This window comes from Oncorhynchus nerka, linkage group LG27, assembly GCF_034236695.1.
Source record: "Oncorhynchus nerka isolate Pitt River linkage group LG27, Oner_Uvic_2.0, whole genome shotgun sequence".
NCBI lineage: Eukaryota > Metazoa > Chordata > Actinopteri > Salmoniformes > Salmonidae > Oncorhynchus > Oncorhynchus nerka.
The window spans coordinates 75,546,127-75,557,186 of record NC_088422.1 but is presented as its reverse complement, the minus strand read 5'-3'; the positions used below and the strand labels follow the sequence as shown (position 1 = coordinate 75,557,186).

General features: G+C 43.2%; 1 protein-coding gene across 2 annotated transcripts; it reads right to left on the bottom strand.

Moving 5' to 3' along the window:
* Positions 1-2,590: 2,590 nt before the first annotated feature.
* On the bottom strand, positions 2,591-11,060 carry LOC115112428 (mitochondrial glutamate carrier 1-like). 2 transcript variants are annotated; one of them, XM_029639486.2, is made up of 11 exons: positions 10,954-11,060; positions 10,660-10,736; positions 10,342-10,467; positions 10,138-10,193; positions 9,932-10,022; positions 9,107-9,164; positions 8,580-8,640; positions 8,177-8,330; positions 7,929-8,083; positions 5,209-5,284; positions 2,591-4,092 (listed from the first exon to the last, which is right to left on the bottom strand). In XM_029639486.2, exons 2-11 carry the CDS (start codon positions 10,677-10,679, stop codon positions 3,939-3,941), a joined length of 951 nt encoding a protein of 316 aa, XP_029495346.2. In that variant the 5' UTR covers positions 10,680-10,736; positions 10,954-11,060; the 3' UTR covers positions 2,591-3,938. The 2 variants fall into 2 exon arrangements, with proteins under 2 accessions (XP_029495346.2, XP_029495347.2); XM_029639487.2 differs by lacking the exon at positions 10,660-10,736 and adding an exon at positions 10,781-10,834 and having other exon boundaries at positions 10,954-11,045.

The window sequence follows — 11,060 nt, the reverse complement described above, 5'->3', positions numbered from 1 at the left end:
CGGGACAGATGCCCTTTGGGTGATGGACCATTCTTGAGACACACGAGAAACTGTTGAGCATGAAAAAGCCAGCAATGTTGCAGTTCTTGAGATACTGAACACACTGGCTTTCAGATTTTTTTTTAAGCCACCCAGTATATGTCATTCTGGTTCATTTGCTCTGTTGTATTGTGAGCAAATGTTAAGGTTGAACACCGGCACATGTGTTGCTTTAAAGAGGCTTACACATATGTATGAGTACCTCAAGAGCCTATGTATATCCCAATGTTGGGATAGTTACCACTTTAGGGAAAGGGGATACCTAGTCAGTTGCACAACTGAATACATTCAACTGAAATGTGAATCAGAGAGGTGCAGGGGGCTGCCTTAATCTACATCCATGTCATCGGGGCCCAGGGAGCAATTGTTGTTGGGGATTAACAGCCTTGCTCAAGGGCAGAACACCACATTTTTCCACCTCGCCAACTCTGGGATACAAACCAGCAACCTTTCGATTATTGGCCCATCGCTCTTAACCTCTAGGCTACCTGCTGCCATTATAATGTTATTCATTTTAGATTAAAATGTGTAATTTGCAACAATATTCAAGAAACATTTTATTTTGCAATATACAAACTTAAAATGATGAACAGGAGTGACATTTACTCTCATGGATGGCCAAAAATAACTATATTAAAGCCACACCCATAATAGGCCAAGGCTCCTTAAAATAACCTAGAATTACATTAAAAAAGACCCAGCATGAAAGTGAATAAAAAAAACAATTGATGGTTGAATTAACCCATATGTGCTAATCCAAACAACCCAACATGTTGGGTTATTAACGCAACCCAACTGGCTGGGTCAAAATAACCCAGCATGTGGTCTGTCCAATATTTACCCAGCGCAGGGTTACCAAATAACCCAAATTGGGTTGCTTTTAACCCAGCATTTTTTGGAGTGTAGGTTACAGCCCACTCAGAGCTACACACTGGATCTCAAACAAATACTCCAATACCCCTGACTGCATCTCTCGTAGCACTTGCTCCCCCCCCCCCCTCTCTCTCTCTCCCATCATCATCATCTCTGGCATGAATATTAATTAACCTGTCACACTGTCGCCTCTGAACTCAAGGCAACTCTTTCATCAACGCAACTTCAACAATGCTTTAATCATCAAGGGTTTTCATTGACATTATGTCATTTTGCAGCCGCCAGCTTGCCCCAATACCAATCTGCATGGGGGAATAAGCTAATGTAGACCTATAAAGTGCAGTTTTCTAAAATGTTATGTACATTTTACAGTAAATTAATTGTTGGTGACCAGTGTCATTTACTGTACTGTAGATTGCAAATAATGACTACAGAACCATAACAGATTTAGATCGCTTACAGTAGATATTCCTACACATTTCAGCCATACTTGCTGGTACAATTTCTTCCACTTTCATAGCCCTGAGACACAATTCCTGCTTGGTATACACCATCAAAGAAGGTAGAGGTCATTTCACGAGCCATTTACACACCATACTCTCCTATTCCCCTGGAACGGAGTGAATAATATAGCTATTGCAATGCCCCTTGAGAATGTAATTTCTCAACACATGAAATGTCAGAGTAAATAAGCTAATTGATCACTATAGGAAGGCAATTTAAGTCTTATGAAAGTGAAATGTATGGCACTGCCTGTAACAGTAGGCCTACGATAAATTGGATCTAGATTGATATGATGAAATTGATCTAAATGATGGTGGGGCATCTACATCCCCTCTGGTCTGTGTGTGTTTGACAGGCCTTGGCAGTAGATTCTCACCCTCCAGGCACTCACTTCTTTTGTAATCAATGCCCTGATTTGGTTGAGTGCCTCGATCTCCCCATCTCTCATCTCTCCCTCTTCCCCTCCCTTCTCTTCTTCCCATTTCTTATCGGTTTACCCTGTTCCTTGACTCCACCTGTATTAGCCATATTCTCCTGTGCAGCATACAAAGTACACAATAATAACATATTAGATCATAATAATTAATCATATCAATAATAATCATAGTACAAACATAACATCTCCTTCTTGTAATTGTATTACATTCTATGAAATGTAGTATACATTAAATGCATGCCGGCTTGCAGCAGCTCCATCTACTGGACAGATGCTAACACCGTAATAACCACATAACAACGGAAGGTGTAAATAATGTGTCCTCTGTACACAGTGTCTCTGCTTGCTTGTTTTGAAATGGGATCTGAGTGGTATCCTTGGGAGTGGAGAAAGACAAACACTGCAGGTGGGAAATGGATCTCCTCCAAATGAGATATTGCCAAGAAAGCAAATGGACACAAGGATAGCCATGCCCATGTGAACTAGAGAATCTGTCTATTGGATGGACACATGACAATGGTTCCTTAGGAATGAGACAGGCTGACAGAGACAGCGAGATACTGAGATAGATTAATTTGGTGAAGCAAATGCATCAAACAATCTCTCCATTGTTTCCTTGGTTACCACAGTAGGGGAAATCTTCAGATTTCCTTGAGACTTGTTACGGTAGAATGAGGACAAACCACACACCAAAGGCAGTCACACAAATAGAGAGAAATAATCATAAGACAACACAGGTAGCACAATCCCATTCATTTTTTTTCAGACAGCAATATATACGAGAGGAATACATTTTTTCTGTTCTTATTTTACCTCAAATGAATAATACAATAGCTGTCAGTCTGTTTTACACCTTCAGTGCACATCCATATTCACAACTCCAAACTGATAACCCAACACCCACCATATCTACAGGGGAGGGAAGAGGGGTGGCGACATAAAAGTGCTTGGACGTGCATTTGTCCTCCTAAAAAGAGGGAATAACGGTCCAGGAAAGAACTAGCACAATATAGAATCTAGGTTACTATGATACAGGGTCATACAGGGTCTACAAATGTACCTTTCAGTAATGATAATGGCGATGGGCTTGCAAAAATGTCAAGGGTGAGTTTTTATCTTTTTGATTTGATGACTTGACTCTGGCTGAGTGCTGTGAGTGAATTGCCACTCTCAGAACCGTGGGGTGTATTCATTACGCAGATTCTGTTGCAAAATGTTTTGTCTGTTGCAAAATGTTTTCTAACAGAAACCGTTTACTTCAAACAGAAAACATTTTGCCCACAAAAGTGAGAGTTTCTATCGGACAAATTCAGGCAGGTCCCTGAACTGACATCTAGTTACAAAATGGTGCCAACATGGTGGCTGGGGAACTAATTGTGTTTGGTGTGTAGTCACCAATGTCACCAACCAGTGACGTTTTCTGCAGGCAATGTTGGCTCTTTCAAGGCCCACAGCTTGAGTACATCGTTTCCAACATCTGCCAACATCTTATGTTATCTTTGGTAATCCTGAATAGTGAATACACCTCAGATCAGATCTTAGTATCACTGTGATGAAATACTCAATGCATTCTTGGAAGAAGAATGCAATTCTAAAGCTTCTTTATGGATGAAGAGGGAAACACCATTTGGAAAGAGGTACAGAAGCTGTGCAAAACAGCCACAAAACCACAACAAAAAATAGCATCAATACAGACAGAAGATATTACAGTACAGTCATGTTTGACAGATTTATATATCATGATTGCATCATCTTAGTAAAAACAATAAAGATAATTCCATGACTAAACCTTGATAAAGCACAACTAAAAGTACACTTGAAATGATATTGAATTATTATCATATAGTTATAAAAAAGACCTAAATGTAAATGTTTACTGTAATTCATCTCAGGTAGGGGATATAATAAATGATGACCTATCAGAACACCCTCAACAGGTGCAGAGAACAAACTTTGGTCTAGAACACACACACCGTTCTGTCTCTCTCTGACTAACTCCTTAGGGCTTAGGCTAATGTGGGCTGTGTCTGAAAGGAAAGTGACAGATTACCTGGCTCCAATGTGGGCTGTGTGTGAGAGTGCAATACTAGTTGTTCTGTTGAGGCAGGAAGCTGAGAAGGAACTCTCCCACTCCCAGGAAGTAGACCACCTGTGCGATGCCAAAGAGGGGAGCAATGACCAGAGCACGGCAGTGCGCCCCCTTCAGGAAAGCAGAGGGACCCTCTTGGCGTAGAATCTTCCTGTTAAACAAAAGGGTCGTGATATAGGGGTGTATCTACAGTACCAGTCAAAAGTTTGGATACACCTACTCATTCAAGGGTTTTCTTTATTCTTACTCTTAATTGTAAAATAATAGTGAAGACATCAAAACTATGAAATATCACATGTAATCATGTAGTATCCAGAAAAGTGTTAAACAAATGAAAATATATTTTATATTTGAGATTCTTCAAAGTAGCCACCCTTTGCCTTTATGACAGCTTTGCACACGCTTGGCATTCTCTCAACCAGCTTCACCTGGAATGCTTTTTTGAAGGAGTTCCCACATACACTGTGCACCTGTTGGTTACTTTTCCTTCACTCTGCAGTCCAACTCATTCCAAACCATCTCAATTGGGTTGAGGTCAGGCAAAGGGTGGCTACTTTGAAGAATCAAATATATAAAACATATTTTAATTTGTTTAACACTTTTTTGTTTATTACATGATTCCATAGGTATCACGTTTCAGGTAAGACCCAGATGCAGACAACGTTGAAGTAACAACAGTTTATTAATTCGAAAAGGGGCAGGCAAAAGGCAGGTCAAGGGCAGGCAGAGGTCAGTAATCCAGATAGGTGGGGCAAAGGTACAGAACGGCAGGCAGGCTCAGGGTCAGAGCAGCGGGAAAACTAGGAAACACCTGGAAAATTAGGGAACAGGAACAATCGAGAGACAGGCTCCAAAAGAAAAACGCTGGTAGGCTTGACGAAACAAAAAGAACTGGCAACAAATACACAGAGAACACAGGTATAAATACACAGGGGATAATGGGGAAGATGGGTGACACCTGGAGTGGGTGGAGACAATCACAAAGACAGGTGAAACAGTGTTATTTCATAGTTTTGATGTCTTCACCATTATTCTATAATGTAGAAAATAGTAAAAAATAAAGAAAAAACCTTGAATGAGTAGGTGAATCCAAACTTTTGACTGGTACTGTATATTCTAGCCTAAAAGGCCTTCTCCGTTTATTTCATAGTACCAGTAGATGTTGTAATGTTCTACCATCAGATAATATGGATATAATCGATCAGAAAAGGCCTGTCAAAACCAGGAGGGAAGCAGTGGAAGAGTTAGAGTGAGAAGGAGAGGTTACCTGATGCAGTCTGTCACTCCGCCGTAGGTGTCCTCCTGACTTCCCCGTGTCATGGTCTGAATTCTGGTCTTAATCACTATGACACACATACTGTATCAATAGGCTTACAGGGCACATGGCAGGCATAATCAAACCACATTTTATTTGTCACATGCGCTGAATACAACAGGTAGACCTTACCGTGAAATGCTTACTTACTAGCCCTCAACCAACAATGCAGTTTTACGAAAAATAAGACTTAGGGCCTTTCTCTGACACTGACTGGTACATAGGTCCTGGATGACAGGAAGCTTGGCCCCAGTGATGTACTGGGCCGTACGCACTAGCCTCTGTAGCCCCTTGCAATCGGAGGCCGAGTAGTTGCAATACCAGGAGGTGATGTAACCAGTCAAGATGCTCTCGATGGTGCAGCTGTAGAACTTTTTGAGGATCTGAGGACCCATGCCAAATCTTTGGGGAAATAGGCATTGTCCTGCCCTCTTCACGGCTGTCTTGGTGTGTTTGGACCATGATAGTGTGTTGGTGATGTGGACACCATGGAACTTGAAGCTCTCAGTCTGCTCCAGTACAGCCCCGTCGATGAGAATGGGGAAATGCTCGACCCTCCTTTTCCTGCTCGACCCTCCTTTTCCTTGTTGCCCTGGCACCACACTTTCAGGTCTCTGACCTCCTCCCTATAGGCTGTCTCATCGTTGTCGGTGATCAGGCCTACCACCGCTGTGTCGTCTGAAAACTTAATGATTGTGTTGGAGTCGTGCATGGCCACACAGTCATGGGTGAGCAGGGAGTACAGGAGGGGACTAAGTATATGCCCCGTGTTAAGGATAAGCGTGGCAGATGTGTTGTTGCCTACCCTTACCACCCGGGGGTGGCTAGTGAGGAAGTCCAGGATCCAGTTGCAGAGGGAGGTGTTTAGTCCCAGGGTCCTTAGCTTAGTGATGAGCTTTGAGGGCACTATGGTGTTGAACGCTGAGCTGTAGTCAATGAACAGCATTCTCACGTAATTGTTCATTTTGTACAGGATGGAAAGGGCAGTGCTGAGTGCAGTAGAAATTGCATCATCTGTGGATATGTTGGGGCGGTATGCAAATTGTAGTGGATCTGGGGTTTCTGAGCTGATGGTGTTGATGTGAGCCATGACCAGCCTTTCAAAGCACTTCATGGCTACAGACGTGAGTGCTACGGGTCGGTAATCGTTTAGGCAGGTTACCTTGGTGTTCTTTGGCACAGGCACTATGGTGGTCTGCTTGAAACATGTAGGTATTACAGACTCGGCCAGGGACAGGTTGAAAATATCAGTGAAGGCACTTGCCAGTTGGTCAGTGCATGCCCGGAGTACACGTCCTGGTAACCATCTGGCCCTGCGGCCTTGTGAATGTTTACCTGTTTAAAGATCCTACTCATGGGCCTCCCGAGTGGCACAGTGGTCTAAGGCACTGCATCGCAGTATCAGAACTGGCCATGTTCTTCCCAAAGGGCGGCACACAATTGTTTCCTCCAACACATTGGTGCGGATGGCTTCCGGGTTAAGTGGGTGGGTGTTAAGAAGCACAGTTTGGTGGGTCATGATTCAAAGGATGCATGACTCGACCTTCACCTCCCGAGCCAGTAGGGGAGTTGCACCGATGAGACAAGATCGAAATGGGGGACAAAAAGGGGGTAAACATTTTTTTTAAAAGGTCTTAGTCACATCGACTGCTGGTGCTCTCATCTATGCTTCAGTGTTGCTTGCCTTGAAGCACGCATAGAAGTAATTTTGTTCTTCTGGTAGGCTTGTGTCACTGGTCAGCTCACGGCTGGACTTCCCTTTGAAGTCCGTAATAGTATGCAAGCCTTGCCACATCCAACGAGCGTTGGAGCCGGTGTAATAGGACTCAATCTTAGTACTGTATTAACACATGGCCTGTTTGATGGTTCATCTGAGGGCATAGCAGGATTTCTTATTTGCGTCCGGGTTAGAGTCTCGCTCCTTGCCCTACCCTTTAGCTCAGTGCGGATGTTGCCTGCAATCCATGGCTTCTGGTTGGGGTATGTACGTAATATTCCTCAATGAAACTGGATGAGTCCCGGAACATATTCCAGTCTTTGCTAGCAAAATAGTCCTGTAGCTTAGCATCTGTGTCATCTGACCACCTCTGTATTGAGAGAGTCACTGGTACTTCCTGCTTTAGTTTTTGCTTGTAAGCAGGAATCAGGAGGATAGAATTATAGTCAGATTTGCCAAATGGAGGATGAGGGAGAGATCTGTATGCGTCTTTGTGTTTGGAGTAAAGGTAGTCTAGAGTTTTCTCCCCTCTTTTTGCACATGTAACAGGAAAAACGGATTTTAGTTTCTCTGCATTAAAGTCCCGGTCACTAGGAGCACCGCCTCTGGATGAGCATTTTCTTGTTCGCTTATGGCTTTATACGGCTCATTGAGTGCGGTCTTAGTGCCAGCATCGGTTTGTGGTGGTAAATAGACAGCTACGAAAAATATAGATGAAAACTCTCTTGGAAAATAGTGGGGTCTACAGCTTACCATGAGATACTCTACCTCAGGTGAGCAAAACCTTGAGACTTCCTTAATATTTGATTTTGTGCACCAGCTGTTATTGACAAATAGACACAGACCTCCACCCCTTGTCTTACCGGAGGCAGCTGTTCTGTCTTGCCGATGCACGGAAAAACCACACAACTGTATACACACTCATACCTGTATACACACACACAACTGTCCTTACCATCCACAGGATTAACTGCCACAGCAGCTGTACTGCCAGCGATGCAGCCTGATGCAAAGGACACATAAAAGGGAGCGGGGCCATCAGCCCCACGGCCACCAAGACTGTTCAGATTGGCAAACAGGGGGAAGTAGATTATGGAGAATGGCACGTCCCTAAGAGAACAGAAGAATGGGCCATCAAATGTGAATCATCTTTATTTGTGTGTGTTCTTGCAAGGTTTCCATTGTGTCTTCTTGCAGATGTACCTCAGGAGTGTGGCCCCCAGGCCCTTGTAGAGCCCGGCAATGCCCTGGCTCCTCAGCAGCTCCCGGGTGAGCTGCATTGCTGTATGGGACCTCAACTCCACTGGGCCCCCAGGGGCCCTAACTGCAGCCTGGGACATCAGCTTCCTCTGAGCCTCTACATGTGTCATAACACACACAACATCGTCAGGATCATCAGTGTGACATCATCAGTCAAGTAATAAAATAACTATTTTACATTGATACAATAACAATGCTGGTTGTTACGGGTTCTAACTGATCAGATCTCTGTGATCTGTTTGTGTTTGTGTTTGTTTGGCTGACAAGATATTGGTTAGTCATGAAACATTGACTGGGAACAGGGGAACATCCAACCTCCTCTCTCCTTCTTCTACCCATCTCTCACCTATCCGCCCTGCATCCTGTAACTGAATCTTTAGCATCTCCATGGGAGTGGTGATGATGACCTGCACCAAGAGATGGAGAGACAAAGAGATGGAGACACAGAGAGATGGAGAGACAGAGAGATGGAGAGACAAAGAGATGGAGACAGAGAGATGGAGAGACAGCGAGATGGAGAGACAAAGAGATAGAAAGACAGAGAGATGGAGAGACAAAGAGATGGAGAGACAGAGAGATGGAGAGACAAAGAGATGGAGACAGAGAGATGGAGAGACAGAGAGATGGAGAGACAGAGAGATGGAGAGACAAAGAGATGGAGACACAGAGAGATGGAGAGACAGAGAGATGGAGAGACAGAGAGATGGAGAGACAAAGAGATGGAGAGACAGAGAGATGGAGAGACAGAGAGATGGAGAGACAGTGTGACTGTGTTTCAGAAGAGTTCAAATACCCAGGCAGACACACAACTATTGTGCATAATTACTGTTGAGCCACAAGATGGTAGTAGAAAGCCGTCTAAACTGATCTTACCTGACATGTACCAGCACCACAACCCGCCAGCATCTCCCTCAGCAGGCTAAGCTTCTGACTGAGAGAGAGAACAAATGTCATAATTATTTTGGTTCAATGACTTTGCTCATTTCCCTGGATGTTCTGGTGTTATCTTAAGTGATTTCCCTACATTAAACAAAAGGCATACAACATAAAACTCTCTGTTTCTATACACATAGGCCATGACCATAAACACACATAAAACAATACACATACCATTAGTGATACACATAAAGAAACATGCATAAACAAGCACAAACACACACACACAAGCACTCACACAGTCTTAGAAACATGTTAATAATTCACCAGTTCACTAGCACAGGTCACTCAATAATTTATCATCCATGTTGTTGGTCCCCATGGAAATGTTGAGGGATGCTAAAGATAGCCCAGGTATGTCATGCGAATAATGCTGCAGGGGCCTGTGGGATTGGTCCTATCAACCATGCTGTGTGTTTACAAAACATTTATACTTCTACGTATTACCACTAGAAATGCTGCAGGGGCCTGTGGGATTGGTCCTATCAACCATGATGTGTGTTTACAAAACATTTATACTTCTACGTATTACCACTAGATCCCAGCACATAGTGAGATATTATTACAATCCTATTTGTGATGTGTATATCAAATCCAAACAAGAAGTTAGTTAAAGCTGATATAGTATATAATACATCTTTCAAGTACATCTATTCAAAGAGATCAGAGTGGGCAAGAGGTTGGTGTACCAGTCAGTTACGACTGGTGTAGGATTGTATTTGACAGGTAGGTGTTTGAAAGACGCCTCTGAGCACTACTCACCCATCCTTGGACAGGTGCTGTCTAAAGAAGTCATTGGCAGCTAGTTTGATGGCCTTCTCTGGAGTGACCAGAGTCAGGTTCACAGCAGCACCTAATGGTTAAAGAAATAGAGATACACAGAGTCATAAACAAAGAACATGCTCAAACCTGTGTGCACACACGCACACACACGCATGCACACACACACACACACATTTTTGTCCTACCTCTGTACATGCCAAAGTACCCCTCTGATTGGATGGTCTTGATAAGGCAATCTGACCTGTGTTGTGAACACAAAGGATTACTGTGCAAAGACCTCAGAGAATCAACCAGAGGTAAGCAGATACTACAAGCAAACTGCAAGTTTGTTTTAGTTTTTTTTTTTTTTTGACTGGTTAAAAGAGTGTGTTGAACAACATTTTACATACATGCTGGTGTAGAGACGGGAACCATTTTGCTGGTTCTGGAGACGGGTCTTGGCTAGGTCAATAGGAAATACACATGTCACACCAATCAGTCCAGCAATTCCCCCGTTGATCAATTTGGCAGGTAAACTGAGAGGGAGAGAAAGAGAGAAGGGTGAGAAGGGATCAAAAGGTGACAATGACCAATCCATTTTAAAAAATGAGAGAGCTGGAAAATGGTGGAGGAATTAGTTCAAGACTCAAACTGGAACATCGATTAAAAAATTTGATCAAATCTTCTCAGATTCATCTGTTTCCATCAATATTCTTATCCGCACTTACCTGATCTGCTTGTCAGCCATCTATCTGAGACACAGTTACCTTAGCAGTTTCTCTGTCTGTGTATCTGTAAATGTGATCTGCAAGGAAAACAATGGATTAGTGGAAGATGGATGGAGAATACCTCAGTCAACCAGCCAATGTTCAACTGTCAGTTTCAGTCAGCTGTGGAGGAGAACTGGAAAAGAACAGAGTACAAATTCATATCAGAACAGTAGTCTGACACTCAGTTAAAGCTTTGAGAAACATCTGTGCGTGGAAAGTACTTGGCTTGTCCCTGGGCATAGTAGCATTTACCTCAATGTTGTGTTGGCTGGCTACCTGAAATGAAGAGTGTTCATTCATTGAGCCATGCTTTCAGAAGAATATGACTGTACAGCCACCCTCCTTCTGGACCAATCACA